The sequence below is a fragment of the Cyprinodon tularosa genome, unplaced genomic scaffold, assembly GCF_016077235.1.
Source record: "Cyprinodon tularosa strain WSP-4 unplaced genomic scaffold, ASM1607723v1 ctg907, whole genome shotgun sequence".
In the NCBI taxonomy this organism is placed as follows: Eukaryota; Metazoa; Chordata; class Actinopteri; order Cyprinodontiformes; family Cyprinodontidae; genus Cyprinodon; species Cyprinodon tularosa.
The window spans coordinates 196,716-215,670 of NW_024039682.1; the positions used below are offsets into that span (position 1 = coordinate 196,716).

At 36.7% G+C, this 18,955-nt stretch overlaps 1 protein-coding gene across 8 annotated transcripts in view; it reads left to right on the forward strand.

Moving 5' to 3' along the window:
• utrn (utrophin) overlaps positions 1 to 12,202 on the forward strand; it is a 207,941-nt gene extending 195,739 nt beyond the window's left edge. For 7 of the 8 annotated variants that reach the window (XM_038274309.1, XM_038274311.1, XM_038274310.1 and 4 more), the window contains 4 exons: positions 4,958 to 5,033; positions 5,246 to 5,329; positions 8,060 to 8,085; positions 10,997 to 12,202. In XM_038274309.1, the coding sequence (XP_038130237.1) occupies positions 4,958 to 5,033; positions 5,246 to 5,329; positions 8,060 to 8,085; positions 10,997 to 11,005 (195 nt within the window). In that variant the 3' untranslated portion in view covers positions 11,006 to 12,202. The remainder of the gene's footprint in view (positions 1 to 4,957; positions 5,034 to 5,245; positions 5,330 to 8,059; positions 8,086 to 10,996) is intronic. The other variant, XM_038274312.1, reaches the window with a different exon arrangement.
• The last annotated feature ends 6,753 nt before the right edge of the window (positions 12,203 to 18,955 follow it).

Below are 18,955 nucleotides of genomic sequence, written 5' to 3' on the forward strand. Positions count from 1 at the left end.
GAATGAAAATAAGCATCTTTAATTTGTGTAGTGCAACATAAGACTATAAATACAATCAACTTTGCGGTGCTGATTTAGATATTGCCTCAAACCCGTGTTTGTTTTATTTTTGCTTTCTGGTGATAAACTTTAACACCGCAGATGCTGCATCCACACGTGTCATATCCTTCATGGAGTGAATTCAAACCTGTTTGTTCCCCTCTGCCTGTGAAATCAATATATTTCAATTCTACAGATGAGCATTAGAAAATAAAAATGAGTTTAAATAAGCAGGTTGGTTTAACAGCAGCTTAAACATTCAGGCTATTTTGCCTGGTCTAATTAATCTGGGTTTAAGCTGCAACATGCAAAGGTTAGAGTAAGAATCTGTTATTAACATTAACTCAATCCGTTCTGTGTGAACAACTCCTTAAGATGCTGACTTGATGATGTAGGGCAGGGGTCTTGAACGTTTCCCCATACTGATGGCTAGATGGAGCGGGGACCCGCTAATTATATATATTATATGAAATTGTGTTACATCAAACTGGTACCATAGTCCCTTTATTACATATGGAGTAATGTAACAAAAGTAATTCTGCCCTGGGATTATTAAAGTATTTCTGATTCGGATTCCTCGTCGATGGGACGGGTGTTGTGAATAAAACGGTGCCCAGCTTGAAAGAGCTCCTGTGTGTCGCTGAATGTGTGCATTGATGACTGAACACACTACAGTGTGTTGAATTCATGTTAATGTGTAATTCAAGACATTTCAATTACTGTTAAAAAAAATAAATAAATAAAAATTGCAGGGGGGAATATAAAAAAAGTAATCAACCAAAATTTTTGCGACCCCCATGCAGTACCTCCGACGACCCCCTAGGGTTCGCGGACCCCCTGTTATAGACCTCCTATGTAGGCTATATTTTCATGCAACTCATTTGCCCACTTATAGTACCAACAAAGAATGTTTATATCAACATTCTACCTGTTTTGACACACCATTGTTTTTCCATGTACTGATATCAGCTCACTACTGAACAATGACAACTGAAATGTGAAGCCTGGTCCAGCTTCATAAAGGGATATTTTAATGGTAGAATCAGTATTTTATGTATGAAAAATTAATTTGTCTAATAACAGTTAGGAAAAATATTTACTTATTCCCTATGTACAAATGAAGTATAGTTTAAAGGCCACATGAGTAGTGATGCTAACCATAACAGTTTGCTTATCTTCTGAGCGACTTTTAGCACGTAAAAGCAACATGTAACAAAGATTTACATATAAACTGGTTTCTTGATGATGATTGTGTTCAAAAGGTTTTAATAGTCACCAGATTTCAAATCAATACATCACCCTAGGGCTTTGACATTTCTGCAGCAACTGTAACGCTATTGTTTCAATATGTACCACAATCTCTAAATAAAAATAATGCTTTCGATCAACGTTTAAAAATCCGAGTGCATCCAACCCAATAAAAGTAGGGAGTGCCTAATTTAGCAGCTGATGAATATGTAATGCCAATACTATATCAGGGCACCTTTGTTTGATTATGTGTAATAAAGAATTCAATGAAACTGAAATCAAATCAGTCAACCACAAACCAATACCACAGCATTGATTTCAGCGTAGTTCAATCCTATCTAGGACATGATGCAGTAAAATTAAGCTTTCGAACTTTGTTTAGAGGTCTTATGAAGATAAACAATAAAATGGTTTTCCATTAAAGAAAAATATATACGTATATAAAAATAAATAAATGTTACTTAAATTTCAGAGAATCAATTTAAAAATATAAGAATTAAAAATAAAGTTTTCATTATATTAGTCAAAACTAAACCCTAAAGAGCAAACTAAATTGGAATAACCCAAACCTAAACTTCAGTAACTACTTTAAATTTAGTAAGAGGAATAGTACTGTCATAAGTGAATTTATTTAGTTCAGCAGCTCAATAGAAAAACAACAAATTCCAGTTTTAACCCGACTGATTGGTTGACCTTAATTACAGTTTTAAGAGAAGTATATTCTCAAGTTAAAAAATGAACATAATTTTAGATTTTTACTCTGAGCCAACAAAAATTATTGACTTAAAAGTAACTGTCAGATCGTCGTGGTAAATGCACACAGTCACACTTCTCCTCAGATGTTTTACTCATGCTTTATCCTCTATATGCAGCTTTTATCTTTTACATCAGTGCCACAAATCTTTTGTAAATAAACTGAAGTACAAGCAAGAAAAAAAACAATAGGACTTCAACCAGAGTAGATCAAACGGTAGACAAGTCTGGCATCTCTGCAAGAATTTAGTGAAGCCTTTTTTTTTATTTTATTTTCAATGGTTTCTGAAGTGAATTGCTGTCTCCTAAAGATAAATGCAAACATCATGCAGCACTCAGAAGTAAGTGTTTGTACTTTACATCCTGTTGCTACGTATAAGGTGGTGCTGTTTGACATTTGAGTCCCTGGAAATCTAACAAGGTGTTTGTTGTCCATACTGTATGCTGCAGACATGTAAGGCTATGCTTAAGGACACATCTTTAAAAAAGCCCCTCTGCTTGATTGGTGTTACATTTACACCCTTTAAGGTTGACTAAAGCTCTAACACAGCTATTCTTAGATGATATTTGATGCTTTACTCACGGTTTGGACAACAGCAACTAAAGAAGATGGTGGTTGCCAGAGATAAACAGTTTTCTCTAGTTTCCTCCTGAAAATTTTAAGATTGTAAAAACGTTTGATGCAAATGTTCATAGATGGAAAATGTGACTTTCATTGAACTAAAATAACCTTCAAAATTATATTTATTTATCTTTTAATAATTAATAACTTATAATAGATATATTTAGACAGCTATTTAAGGTTATTGTGTGATGTTAACACATATTTGAAGCTTAGGACAGTGGACAGCATGAAGTATGTTTAGGTGAGGGATCACCAACGTCTCCTACTTTAATTACCTTATTAAAAACTCCACTAAATGTCATCGCAGACTTTCCGATTGCCAAAGGTAATCTATGTTTACCATCTGATTTACTGCATGTGCTTGGAGCTAAATGTAACAGCATTAAGGCAGACTCATTAAACTTTCATGTTGTTTCTTTCAGTGTGGATGCAATAACGTTTGCTGTATCTTTTGGCTGAATTTCATAATATTCATTTCAATCATTTATATTGGATTCCAGGAATTTGTCTGTCGCCTCCAGAAAAGAGTCCTTAGAGGTCTTTGAATGAGTCACGCAAAATATTTTATTCTCGGTGTGAAACTTTAGGAGGGAACTTCATGAAATGTTTTAAGCTCATTGTGTTCTCGTCATGCAAGCCTTTTGTTTTTAGGTGCCAGTGGGGAAATAAATACAAGTTTATTGGTATAGCAACATTTAGTAGATGGAGATTTCAAAGTGGTTTACATGAATAAGACAATAACGTAGAAGTATGGAAACACAAAAGCAAAATAAAAGCAAATAACGATAAAAGCAGGTAGTAAAACAACTAAAACAGTTGGACCACAGCCTTCAACTAATACCTATGTGATCAGTTTAACTTTAAGAGTCAAAAGCAGCTCTAAACTAATGGATTTTTAACTTTGACTTAAAAGAACTGAGGCTTTCAGCACTTTTACAGGCTCCTGGGAGTTTGTTCCAGATCAGTGGAGCATAGGAACTAAATGCTGATTCTCTATGTTTGGTTCTAGTTTGGATGAACAGGAGTAGGCTTGAACTAGAGACCTGAGTGGTCTGGAAGGTTGATGCACTGACAATAAATCTGTTATGTTTTGATGTGCTGATCCATTCAGTTATTTATAGTCTAACAGAAGGATTTTAAAGTCTATTCTGTGAGCTATAGGGAACCAGTGGCAGGACTTTAGAACCTGGCTGATGTGTTCTACTTTCTTTTTTCTAGTGAGAACACAGGCAGCAGTGTTTTGGATCAGCGGCAGCTTTCTGATGAACTTTTTGGCAAACCTATGAAGACTGTTTCAGTAATCAATTCTACTAAAGATGAATGAGTTTTTCTAGATTCTGCTTGGACATTGGTGCTTTAATCTTGGAAATATTCTTCAGGAGATAAAAGGCAGACTTAGTAACTTAGTAACCTTAGTAACCTTCATGTGCCTCTGAAGCTTCAGGTCTGAGTCCATCATGACACCAAGATTTAGTCCACAATCCGTGGTTTTTAGCTGTAGAAGCTGGAGCTGTGAGCTAACTCTGGATCTCTCCTCTTTTGGTCTGAAGATTTTTACATCAGTTGTGTTTTTATTAAGTTGTAGAAAATGATGCCGCATCCACTTATTTATCTGTTCTAAACATCTAAACAATGCTCTGATGGGTTCATAGTCACCTGCTGATAGTGTGATATAAAGCTGTGTATTGTCTGCATAGTTATGGTAACTAAACTGGTTGTTTGCTATAATCTGAGTCAAGGGAAGCATGTAGATGTTGAACAGGAGGGGCCCCAGAATGGAGCCTTTAGGAACCCCACATGCAATTTTTCTGGTCTCTTATTTAAAGTTCGCTATAGACACACGAATGTCCCAGTCCTTTAGACCGGATTTAAACCAGTCCAGTGCAGTACCAACAAGGCCAACCCAGTTTTCCATATGCTGAGGTCACTTAATGTCAATGAACAACTTAATCAAGGAAGTCTCTGTACTGTGGTTGGCATGGAAACCTCACTGGAAGACAGCAAAGCAGCTGGTCATTGTTAACCTGTTGAAACTCAACTTTTTCTGTAAGTTTACTGATGAATGGGAGGTTTGAGATGGGCCTGTAGTCCTGAAGGACCTATTTGTACAAGTTTCTCTTTTTCAACAATAGTTTGATACTTGCTGTATTAAAGACCGGAGGGAAAATACCCGACATGAGTGATGTGTTTATGATTTGAATCAAATCAGACTCGAAAACAGACAAAACCCTCTTAGCTTAGAAACAAAATCTCATATCTTTTTCATTTTTTTTATTTTCCCTTCTCCATCAGCCGGAGGTGGACTCGAGGGTAAATGGAGCATCCTCTCCCACTGTGCAAGAAAGAGGACCACTTACAGAAAACTCAGGTAAGACCCTGTAACTTGGTGATGAGCTGCAATCACACACTTATAAACACACATGTAGGTGTCTATCCTTTAAGGAGAATAATCCACATTCCTTCATCCTCAAAAATCCGTGCATCGCTCGTAGAAAATCTAGGAAGTTTATTGTTGTGGTAGGATAAAAAAAGTGTCCCCAGTAACTGTATACCCACCTCTCTGTGCCTCTGTGTGTCCAGAGGAGCTGCTTCCCTCCCACAACAGCAGCTCTGACCTGGCAGATGTAATGGAGCAGATTAACAACTCCTTCCCTGCATGCAGTCGTAAGTTTCCCAGTCCTCCTCCGCCTCCCCTGAAACATCAGCATGCCAGTGTTTCACCACAAGAGCCATAGGCCGTGCCTCTCTTTAGTCGAACGGCTGATTTAGTTTAGTTTTTTTTATTTTTCCACGCCGCTGTCTTAAAGAGAGTCGGCCTGTCCTTACCTGCCTGTCTTTCTTTTATATATTCAAATTATTTGTATGTTGTTTTTTGTGTGGAATATCTGAACAACCTTGGTATTTTTAGAAAGAAAAATAGAAGATTAGGAAAGCTCTTCTAAAATATTTAAAAAATGTGAAAAATGCAGCTTATTGAAATGTATTTAGCTTAATATGCAAATTTAGTAAGCTCACTTTTTAATCAATGTGGATAAACCACAGCCTTGCCTTGGCGTTTTTTTTTTTTTTTTTTTTTAAACAAATGCCGGTTCACCTAACAGTAACATTTAGTCACATATCATCAATGAACAGCTGCACAGTCTATAGTCTTAGGCTGTATCCGAACGTCCGCCCCAACCTGTAGATCCCTCAATCACTATATAGAGCGTATATAGTGGTTAGGGCAGACATTCAGACAGAGCCTAGGTCTGTTTTCCTAATATTTTAAATATATTTTTCATTGTTAGTTCCAAAACTAGGCCTGTTTACTGCTTAACTCAAGTGTTTTTGTTCTCTTTCTTTTGGTGTGGTCGGACTAACAGTTCCCCAGAGGAACAGCAACCCTTTTGGGAAAAGGATCCCTGCTCAATGTTCTTAATTTGCCCTGATTTAGTAAAGCTTTTAGAAGTGGGTAGAATTTCTAATGCTTACTTGACAAGTAGATTAGCAAAAACTTTGAAATACTAGGGCGAATTTTGTAAAATAAAATCATAATATTGAAAAACTAACTAAAAGCTTGCAGTCTTGAGCTGCTTTTTTAGGACCCAGCACGGTTAATAGAAGTGGATGACAAAAAAGCCTATTGCAGCGTTTAAGTGTAACTGCTTGGATGGAGGAGCTCTTCTGGTTTTACAATCATGAAAGGAAGTCCTTCAGAATTTAAGTACAACTGCTGATGTAGAGTTGAACTTTACCCTCTATGTCTTTTGGATTTGGAATTGCTTGAATAAAGACTATTCTGCTTTTTGGTTCAGCGTTTGCCTGAGGGGGGGTGTATTCAGCTTTGTTGCATACACCGCAAGAACCGAGAAAATTGTTCTTGTTCCCAATGTGGTAAGAACCAAAAAAAAAAAGTATTTGGCTGCAGATTATTTTATACATTGTTAGAAGCTCAGTTGCTGAACTTATAGAAAGTCCACCATGTAGATCAACATTAAGTGATGTTTTCTCATGACAAAAGAGACTATCTGAACCTACCTCAGAAACATTAATGAATAAAAATAGGATTGAGAGCGGAAATACTTTTCTTTTTTTTTTATTTATAGTACTGTTGTAGTACTTCTACACTCTAATATTGATTTTAAAGTTAAGGATGTCCTTAGAAATAAAGGAACCACTGCTATAAAGAGAGAAGAGATGATCGGTGAGGATTTTCTCACACATTTTTCCTGATTTATCAGCTTTGTGTATGTATTCCTCTCCATGAATATAATGATCCATTAGTGTTTGTCCTTTCTCACTCGCTGTGTGCATGTTGTCAGATTTGAAGTTTAAATGATGGCTACTAAGCACACGATTATGCTTCTCTGAGATGGGTTCAGTTTCTAATCCAAAACTAATATTATTCTGTCAAATTTTATGATGACCTTCACCTAATGCTTAAATTAGCGTTTAAGACCAATTTAAATCAGTATTCGTAACATTTAAATATTAGTTTATAGCTTAGACTGTCGGGGGAAAGACGACTGACTTTACATTTGTGACATAGTCGCAAAAGAAACACACACAGGGTGCTGTATTGGGTGCATTAAGGGAAAAAAAAGTTGAGGAAGGAAATCAGGCATTAGAGGAATGTGCAAAAGAAGAACAGATAATCACAGCTTTGGAAACATGGTGAAATAAGGCCAGTTCAAGAGTTTTTGGGAGATTTACAAGATCTGACATATAGTTGTGTAGTGCTTAAAAAGCCACCACACAGATATATCCAGGATGATCTACAGCGGTCCCATTCTTTATGTTAAACTGCTTCTAAACCAGAAGCATCAGAGGATTCGAACTTGGCCTAAAGGGGCCACATCATCCTCAGACATTGGGAGTATTTGTTTTATCCAGTCCAAAGTCAGTATTGCTGCCTAACCCTACAGAAAATGTAGGAATTATTACCAAAGATGAGTTAATAGCTGAAGGCTGCTATTTAAACTAGCTTTTTGAAAAGCTAACTTCTTGGATTTTAAACTAAATTCAGGATAAGAATTAAGGCGATCTACAATTGCTTATACGTCCTTTTTGATATGCTTTTCCCAAATTAAAAAGAATCTCCACTTTTAGGAGTGTTAATCAAGTCTTAAAGTGCTCAAATGTAAAATTGAAGCTTGCTGCCTTTAAATTGCATTTACTTTCAGGGTTAAAACCAAGATGAGGGCTTTAGTTAAAAATCCATTCCAATCTTGCTTTGGCTCCAGCACTATATGGCTTCAGTTCCTGCAGAGCCCAGAGGAATGAGCGGTGCAGAGCTGGGTGTGTGTATCAAAATGAGAAGGCACCCGCAGGCTGATGATTTAGCATTATATAAATGCAAACAGATGAACTGTTAATTTAAAGCATTAAACTGCTGTTTTGTTTTCTCTCCCACAGCCTCAAGCCTTTCCTCAAGACCACAGGTAAGACGATTTTCCTCAATATAAACACTAGAGCTGGAAATTAGTCTGCATATTAGCAGCTTTCTCTCTTTTTCTTTTCTGTTGCGTAGTTTGTTTATGAGTAATTAATAAAGATGGGTAAAATTGGAGCAGAGTGCATGTTAGAGGTAATTACAGGTACTGCCACAAAAGCAGGACCCTTCTTCAATCCCTCAACTTCATGCATGTATCAGAAGATTTCTGGGAAAGAGCCGACTAATGGATCTCTGGGGACTTCCATTAGTCGGCTCCTCTCATTCTCTACCGTTTTGAGGTCGAGGTGCGTTTTGGGATGGAAGTATTGTAAAAGCTTTCACCACTGACCTCGTTCCACTGCAATTATTCATCCATATCTTCAGCGCTGCTGTATCCAAACTTTCTGACAAAAGAATATTTAGTAGTTAAGATTTTTACATGGTGTTAATTTAAGGTTTGGGAAAACTGTCACCATTTTCACTTTCAGTTTTCTCAAGGGTCCTTTCTTGTGGTGTAGTCATGCAGTTAGGTTTTGTGCAAACCTTTCGTGTTATCCTACAGGCTTTGCTATCAGGTTTAATAAACAGTTTGGAGAAGTATGGAAAATGTAGTTTATTTATAGTTGGATTGTCTTTACCAGTCCATCCATTTTTCAATGTTTTTTTATTCCAAATTATTAAAACAATCCACTGGACTTGGTTTCCAAGTTTGAAGATGTTTCCCTTCCCATCCAGGAAGCTTTTTCAATACAAAATGTCAGGAATAGCGTTTAGTTCCGAGTTTTTTTACTCCACAAATTTTTTGTCAACTTGTTTACATATCCATTTATTTATCCTTTAATTTATTCTTATTTATTTAATGACCCCATCCATCTACCCTTAGGTCTGTGGTTTTCGAGGGTTCTATGATAGGAGGCTAAACTAGGGCTGCAACTAATGATTATTTTGCCGATAAATCGATTAATAATCAGATAGCCAAAGGATCCCCAAAGAAGATTACCTGAAGTTAAACCAGGTGAAACTAAAACTTTTCCATTTGAGGAGTTCTGGATTGAGCATATTATCTTGAATGCAAAATTTTAATATATTTTTTTACAATCTTGGAATAATTACTGCTCTAAGTGGATCGCTAAAGGCATGTTTTACAGTCTCTATACTCCAGTTAATGATCACGATTAATCCGATTAATTCCTAGTCTAAACGCATTCAAAATATCTTTAAAAAATTCCTAATGAACTTCGATATATATCGATCACAACTTAGATAAAAGGAGAATTTGATTTCTAGAAATTAATTCTAGAAAATATAAAAAATATAAAAAAAAATTGGTAGGAATCCTTTGTAGTCAATAAGCACAGGTTATTCTTTTAGTGTTTATCTATGTTCTAAACAAGTTCTAATTTATACTGCAAGAAAAGCAGAAATGAAGCAAACACCGCAGTTTATTCTCTATAAGGACTTCCATTTGGTATTACTTTCTTGGTTGATAACACAAAGGAAACCCAGCAGCTACAACTGAACATAAAACCTTTCATAAAACATTTGTTTTTAATGTGTTTTTCATATCCAGACTTGGATCTTTTCTCTCATTTCACAGCTACACCCTCATTTCATAAGCATTACTAAATCAACCAAATAGCTTATCTAATTTCTTCTTTCACTTCAATTCCACCAATATTTCTTTATTTTTTCCCGATTTGTTCATTTTTATGCTTGAAGTGCTGAGTTACATACATTTGCATTAAAACTGAGAACCCATTGCACCATGACTCACGAACCCCCTGCACTCACTATTTTTAAAATCTGTAGGGATAAAAATAAATCGTCACAAACCAGCACTGTCTGGTTTTCCTCTTTTCTAAGAAACAGTGATGTCATCTGATGAATATCTTTTTATTGCTAAAACATTCTAATTCTTTTTTTCTACTTCTGAGCTGATTAAATATTCATTAATTCCAAACATATTAAAAAAACAGGGAAGTCTTTTTATTATACATGACTCTATGTGCAGGTAGTGGATGCAGACCTACAGTACGTGTTGCACCATAAATCAACTCATTTGCTCTATATCCACAACCTGAATATATTATAGTAAGATACTAAAATCATGGAAATGACACATTTAAAAGCAAGGATTGTGAAACTCAGATTTATTTAAACATTTCATCTGTTTTGCAATCTGCCTGGATATTTTCAAATTCCTACTGTTCCATTTTTACTCCACACATAACAGATATTATAACTACTAGATACACTACATGAACTTCTGCAAAACAACAGCACCACTGCTATAGGTAGTGCTTCAAGCCCAGGTTAGTGATGCCATGGTGACAAAGACTTGGATTCTATAGTAAGCCATGAGTGGAAAAATAACTTAAAAGCTGTTCAGTTTGCTTTGCGTTTACATTTGGAACTTAGCAGCAACCTCACTTCAGTTTCATCTGTCAGATTTTTTTAACAAAACTTTCTAGAGATAAATGCGTTAATTCCTTTTCATTTCCACACTACTGTTATCCTGACTCTTTTTTTTTATATTTGAGCAATTTATGGTACGCTCTATTGACATGAACACAACAGTCATTTAAAGGTTAAAGTCCAATTTCCAAGCTAGTAGTTATGTTTCCCTCCACACTCACCACTACAGCTGTATTGTTCCTAATGGACCGTACCTGTCTTTAGCCACTCAAGTCCATTTTCCAGCCTTCAAAGTTGGATTACTGTCTTCAAACTTGTGATTTTCTTTTTTTCCTCTCACTTCAAGATGTCCTGATCCAGAGAAATATGTGGCAACTATTAGCCTAAAATAACTTGCCTTCAGATGCACTTTTTTTATGTTTATGTTTTAATCTGTTTTGATTCTCTGTTGGCATTAGTTAATATTTTAACTGTATTGATTCTTTCTCTTTGTATTTTTTAAGGTCATGTGAGGACCAGTACCATAAGATGGAGTTTGTGTGTGTGCACACATGAGACCATTCCCAAACAAAAACAATTCCCTACCCCTGAATCCCAAAGACGCACAGAGGCAGACAACTGAACTAGTTTTACCATCTTGTCTTGTACTATGCAACTGTAGATTGTACCTGAACTTGATTGAACTTGTGTCAGTTTATTTTTTTCCTCTTTAGATTTCCAGATGTACTGTATAGTAAAATATGGTTTCTTGCAAATGATTGCTTTGGGATTTGTGATCAGTTTTTTGCCTTTACTGCGAATAAAACTGTTACATTTTCGTGTCATTCCACTGCTGTGTAACATCTAGCTCCTTTGTCTTTGTCCGTTAAAGTAGCTTTTAAGGGAGTGGGTGTAATAAAAGAAGACACTTGACAGATTACAGGATCGTTTAGAAATTATAAAGTCACTTTTGAAATCTGTCCTTAAGCATGTTTGATGTCAAGTTCCCCTTTAAAACGTGTTAAAATGCCGGCAGACTTTGTCTCAACTTTACCCTTTCTGTGCCTATAAGAGTTTGTCATTCCACATGTGGAAAACTGAGACAGCTGCTCTTAAATTATAATGATATTGTGCATAAAGATTAAATAAATGCAGACTTTTAATCTTGATTTGTAAAAGGCCCATCATCGTTATGTAGGGTGGATTTTTTTTTTTTTTTGGAGATAAATGTTAATAAATCAGAGTAAAGCCATGATTGCCTTGCTACCTCAGACTCGTAGACACAGTTTTTTGTTTTTCTTTGTGGTCGTTTAAAGCAGTCGTGATCTGTTTCAGTCATGAACAACCTGGTTTAGTATTCTAAGCTTTTGCTTACTGTATTGGTGTACACTGCAATGAGGAGTAACCAAGTTTTAAAAACAAAGTAATCACTGTGGGTGTTTGACCTGCAGAAGCTTAGTTCCCATGATGAGCATCAGTTGTTGGGTTTTCCTTGCTGCGTCATGTTGTTGTGATCTATGCTGTTCTGTAAAACCTGTGAAACTGACCAACACTACTATAACCTCCTCCAGCCGTCAACTAATGTTAGTGATTGTTTTAACGATTCTAATCATGATGAACTTTATCACGGCAGAACTGTGTCGCTTCTCCTGAGGTATGTAAAATAGATTGAACACACTACATGTAATATGGCTACATTGTTTTATTCTAAATAAAAGTTTTATATTAAATACCTGTTTTTCTGCCTGTTCATTTAGCTGTGAGATAGGTTTATATTGTAAATAACTATGAAACAAAACAAGCTCTGCTAATGAATTAGCCAGGCGCCTGGTTTACAGAATATCCATCTGATTACTGGCACCTTTGCAGATGCCATCCAGCCAGAATCATTAGTATTTATCAAGAGAATTGATCATGCAGGGTGTGGGGTCTATCATTATTACATGTTTACAGAGCGCCTGCTGAGCTGCACCCGAGAAAATGAATCATTCAGAATGAATGATGGAACCTAATTAGCCTTTTCACCTTGCATCATTTACGGCTGTCTGTCATCAGTTCAAAATGTTGTATTTCATTGTCCTTCTCCAACCACCTCACACGATGGTCAGCAAATATCGCGCGGATCCAAGCTGTAGAAAGCTTTGAAGTTTTAGTGGGTTTGAATAGGTGTAGATATTAAAATATTTTATTATAAGTCAGAATGAGTCTTTAAAAATGGCTTTTGTTTTCCATATTCTACATGGATCCATTCGTTAATTATGCTCCAATCATTGCATCTGGCCGACAAAACATTTAATATTTTCTTTGTGGCTGGAGCATTTGTTTTTTTTATTCAAAAGGCTCAAATTCAGGGGATATTCTAGTTTTGTATTCCTTAAACACAGAAGGGACTTTTAGAATAACAAATTGGATGTTTGAAAGAGCTCGAATTTGGAATTGATTAAACCTTATTAAATAATAAAAAAAAAAAAAAACAGGATATTTATATTTGTCTTTTTAGAAGTATTTCTCTTGCACACCTGTTTCCAAACCGAAATAAAATGTAATTGATTTTTTTTTTATGGTTACTATTCATAAGCTCTTTTCTTGCTTGTGTATTAAGTGTTGCATTATTTTTTTCCTGATGTTTTTCAGTCGTTCTTATGAAAGTTTCTGTGCTAAATGAACAATCAATAGAAAACATCCAGCTTCCTTTTTCCGGCAGCAGTATTCGGACAGCCCTCATCAGGGCGGGTGTAGACGCTCTTTTGCTCCAGCTTAAGAGTCCTTATGGATTCATTTGCAAATGAATTTTGCATAATATAGGCGATTTAAGTACTTTAAACTGATTTTACAATTTAAAATGATAAATTAGACTTTTAAACAGCTTAAAAATGACATACAGGGGACGCTTTAATCAGCCATTAGTTGAAGTCTGTCAGAGTACCAACCCAGAGTTTTCTGCTCCAGGTAAGATGCTGACTACAGATAACTTTACAGCGTTCAACTTAGAATTAACATAAAACCGATTAATTCTCTTTTTTAATGTTTTTTTTTCTGCCTCCAGCTTACTTAAGTTTCATGGTTCATGTCTACTGTTGTAAATCAAAATCTGACCTTGCTTGCCATTTCATAGTGTAAAAATCAGCCGTTGTAAGCAATCTGTCAGATCAAATTATACCTTCATGACAACTTCTTTGCAAGCATAAGGCCAAAAATTATTATACTGTAATATTCAAATAGGCTATGACCTTGTCCATCTGCTTATTTCTTAGCATAGATGGTTTTATTTCTTTAAGGTTATACTAATCTATTCTTTAGAAGATGGTGTGATCATTGCGCCATCAATGAACTCTCTCTGTAACTTTCTCCTCCTCCATTTGGGTGAAAATGGTTATAAAAGCGTTTTATATTCCTTTAGTGTAGGAGATTCTGCAATGGTCCAATAATTCAATAACATGTTTTAATAATGCAGAAGTTGCCATGTGGTAATGCACCCTAATCGGATCTGGGGGGAACTGTACGTTCCCTGACTCCTTACAGACAAAGAGCTCCCATCCTTGGGTCTCCCTGAGGGGCTTTAATTAGTCTTCCTTCCTCTGCTCTGTGGTAGGCTGCTAAAATCCACTTCTATGCAGAGCCAAAGATGTTTGCAAGTTGCCAAATACTGTATGCAAGAGTGCTAAGGTATTTATCCTCTTGTCAAATGTAACATTAATTAGGACTGCACCCTTATAAATATTAATTTGACAATAATATGAGGCCAGAATTGATTGACTGACTGCTGGTTAGGCTCACATATGAGAGATAGCAGAATGTAAACATGATGTTTTAATCCATCTCAGACTTAATTTGCTGCCCCCTGAGACATCGTTTAATCAAGTGGCAGTGAGTCAGTTTTTTTTACAGCTTTGTTTTGGTTGATGCAGCTCAGACTTAATAAGAAAGAAGAGTAAGAAAAGTTTAAAAGGGTGTTTAGCAAAGTAACAAGCAATCTTCTGTATTCAATAAACCTGCAGTGCTGGTTGTCCATATTGTCAAGGATCCTGGAATCAGCATTTGCTCCTATTAATTTATTCTCTATCCGATGCAGTTCTTTTCAGGGTCGCCAAGGAAGAGGGAGCTTATTTCGTCAATCAGAGGCAGGAGGAATACAGAGCAGTTTAGTAGTTCTTAACAGGATGATCAAAAAAAGAAAAATGCAGCTTTTCAAATGTTCTCAGTTCTAGTAAAGAATTGTTACATTTTGACAAGTTTCCTGACAGTGTTTACAAATCTCATGAGAACAATCTTATGTAAAAAGAATATTTCTCCTCTTCTCTCTTTAAATTAGGAAACAAGAGAACAAAGCATTGCACGTGTCTCTCCTTATAACTCAGGAAATAGCTACAGATACCCACAGAATAGCTATATATAACTGTATTATGTACTGTATAGCTATGTTATATCCAACACTTTTCCATCAGTCTAACCGAAAACCAACTGGGAAGAGAAGAATGCGTTTTACACACATCGATAGCTGGACCAGAAAGGAAAATTGGTGGAAAAAAACTTGTAACCAAACCAAACATAATTGTTTTGCAATAATTTTAGGAATTTAAGACCAAGATAGATTTTTACATCATGTTTTTCAAATGCAAGTAAATTTTCTGGTTGTTGGAATCATTGGTTGATTTTGACACAATTATTTAGGAATCTGTAAGATGTCTGCTTTCAGCAGAGAGGTTTCTTTGTTTGAATCTAATTATGAACCTTCATACTAAACCATCTGCTGAATAACTGAAAGATTTGCAGTGACAGCATTTTTTTTTTTTCGGGGGGATCTTTTTCATTTTACTCCTTGTAGTTTAACCGTTTGGTGTTTTAAGAAAGTTGTTCATATCAGCTTTTAGCCGAATCTGATGTTTCCGTGGACACCTCAAACATGTATGTTTCAAGAAGGAAACTCAGAGTAATGAGCAAAACAGAGATCTGTCCAGTAAAAAAAAACAAAAAAAAACAGATTTTCAAATGCAATGTAACCCCTTAAAAGAAACTGAAATAGAACTTCAATTCTATGTCTAGACGTATCTGTGGCATGTAAGACAAAAACTACAGATTCCTAAGGGTACGATTTGTAAATTCCTTTTTATTTCCCTTTTTTTGCAGACATGTTGCTCATTCTACTACTGATGAAGTAAAACAATGATATAGCAAATCTCCACAACTCATTGTTTATGTCTTCATTGCTGTTGCTAGTAGTAGAAGCGTATATTTTTCTTTCTCTTCTTTTCCTCCATCTCCCTGTTTCTCATTCATACAGCGGCTCTGGCTGGCATGCACATCCACTCGACAGCTGTCCTCTTTGATCAGATGCTTGGCAGGCAGCGACAGACCTGGTGCTGACGGTGTGGATGTCTGTACGCCCCTGGCACAAGGCAGGGATCCGTAACAGATGTTAAGGCGGGATAGGGCACTGCAAAACCTTTGAGAGAAACAGGCCTGACCCCGGGGAGGAAACAAGGCAGCATATATGGCCCCAGAAACAGATCATTAATATTAATGTTATGCCAGCAGTTGAATATTTCTTTTGCTGACACTGAGGTTTCTGTATGTAAATGCTGCAGCTTTCGCAAACTTAACTTGGACTAATCTCCTAATGAATCTTCCAGCTTTAACAGTTCCTGCGCTATGCCCATCTGCTGAAGTTTATCATCCCCTGTGTACTTCAGAGCTCCAGAATATGCTGAGTGCACATGGCTTGCTCGCACTGGCTGCACATTAGGTCTGCCTTTGACAATTAACATTAAGTAGTGCATTAGACGCATTTTTGGAATATTCAGAGTTACCGTGAATATCCTGAATGTCCTCAATCATAATTTGTTTTCTTTGTGTAGGAAACATCTACATTTTTAATTTAGTAATGAACAGCACTATGAAAAAGGTGTCTGTCCCCCATGGACTTCTTTTGTTCTTTATTTATTGTCATACTGGGTATCAAATAAATAAAACAGGAATAACCGAAAAAAAAAAAAAAATAATAATAAACTAACCAACTCAGGCCTGTGTAATACCAAACTAAGATAATAAACAACTAAATTAAATAAAATGGAACCCATCTGACAACATGAAGCAGGATGGTAGATTTGAAAGATTAACACACAAAGCCCCTGTTTAAGGAAATTCATGAACAGATGACAGGCAAAGTAGTTATACATGGTATTAAGATGGCTAGTTTCTAAATAAAAAACAGTGGTCATATGGAGGTTGACAAATACCACAATTCAAATTAATAATAGCCTTTTTTAAAAAAATCATTTAAATGTCTAATTATTTTTTAAAATTAGAAATTATTTTATTTCTAAATATATAAGTATTTAAGTGGGCATCAGTTAACTATACTTATTTTATTTTATGAAGTACATATAATTAATTCAAGATTTTTTTTTTTTTTTTTTTTTGCCAAAATAGTTGCAAATCCATTTCTAAACAAATTGACTGAGCAACTCCAGCCTCTATTTAGGTAGTTCGGTCTATCTATATAGAGGCTAAAGTTGCTGCTACAATTTGCTGTAAATAAATGGGAACATGTTTTAGAAAATAATTTACAAATTTTGTATCAAAAAATCTTGCCGGCAATGCGGACCAGGCTCTGACGCCGGTCATTCAGAGACCGGTGTCAGAGCCTGGTCCGCATTGCCGGCAGTAAGTCGGAGTTGTTTCCGGTGAGGGTTGGACTCCGCCAAGGTTGCCCTTTGTCACAGATTCTTTTCATAACTTTTATAGACAGAATTTTGGAGCAGCCAAGGTGTTGAGGGGATCTGTTTTGGTGTCCTTAGGATTGCATCTATGTTATTTGCAGAGGATGTGGTTCTGTTGGCTTCATCAGGTCGTGATCTACAGCTCTCACTGGAGCGGTTCCCAGCCGAGTTTTAAGCGGCTGGGATGAGGATCAGTGCCTCCAAATCCGAGACCATGGTCTTGAGCCGGAAAAGGGTAGAGTGCCTTCTCCAGGTTGGGGAGGATGGACTGCCACTAGTGGAGGAGTTTAAGTATCTTGGGGTCTTGTTCACGAATGAGGAGAAGATGGAGCGGGAAATCGACAGGCGGACTGGTGCGGTGTCTGCTGTGAAGCGGGCCCTGTACCGGTCTGTTGTGGTAAAGAGCGAGCTGAGCCAAAAAGCAAAGTTCTCGATTTACCGGTCGATCTACATTCCTACCCTCATCTATGGTCATGAGCTTTGGGTCATGACCGAAAGAATGAGATCCCGGATACAAGTGGCTTAAATCAGTTTTTTCCCGTAGTCTGTCTGGGCTATCCCTTAGAGATAGGGTGAGGAGCTCAGTCATCCGGGGGTGAATCAGAGTAGAGCCGCTGCTCCTCTACATCGAGAGGAGCCCGTTCAGGTGGCTCAGGCATCTGATTAGGATGCCTCCTGGACGTCTCCCTAGTAAGGTGTTCGAGGCACGTCCCGCTGGGAGGAGGCCCAGGGGGAGGACCAGGACACGCTGGAGGGACTATGTTTCTCGGCTGGCCTGGGAGCGCCTTGGAATTCCCCCGGAGGAGCTGGCTGAAGTGGCTGGGGAGAGGCGGAAGAAGATGGATGGATGAATGGATGGATGGATGGATGAATGAATGAATGAATGAAATCTTGACAGAGTAAAAGAAAACCAGGAAGATGTTGTATTGCTCAGTGAGAAGCAGCCAGTGTGACGTCAGGGTTTCTATTGCGGGGGCCCTTGTCCCGCCTCTTCAACTTTGATGGATTTTTGACACTTTAAATTCATTTGTGGTGTGCTTCAGCATAAAAACATGAAATAATTCATAAAAAATAATTACATTAATTTCTTTAAATAAAATCAATAAATTTAACTGAGGGCCATATAATTAATCAGATATTTATTTAATAAAATCTGTATTTATGTTCAGTTTTAATAAATGAAGGACATATTTAAGTAATTATTTCAAGTTATATATATTTATTATATTGCTGCACCCCATAGTATTGTTCCTTCATTGGAGTCATTAGTCAGACAAAGTTACTTCAATAGGACACAATAGCTCACAAAAAAAGCATCTCAATAACTTCAAGACTAATACTTTAGTAAGACATAAGCTGTGTCCGAATGTCTATCCTTACCCCTATATAGAGAACTATTTAGGCTTTACGGCATTTTATATGAGTAGTTTGAGCATATAAACATCTACTGGATGGAAAAAGTAGTGGACTCGAAATTTCCCACAGTGTACCTAGAAAAGTAATGTTTTGGAGGGTGAAAAAGAACCAAGATGCTGCAGGCACCGTGCAGCGAGTCAGAGAGACATGATCAACAAGGAGCTAAAGGTAGTGATCGTCTATCTGAACTATAAAGTCCACTATATAGTCCCCTCTCTACTGTATATAGAGATGGAGGGGTTAGGGGTTAAGGTGGTTGTTGGGATGCAGACATATATAGTCTGGTCAAAATATGGCATCCATTGAAAAGTTCCAAGGTGGAAAACAATGCTGTTAAACTATGCAAAG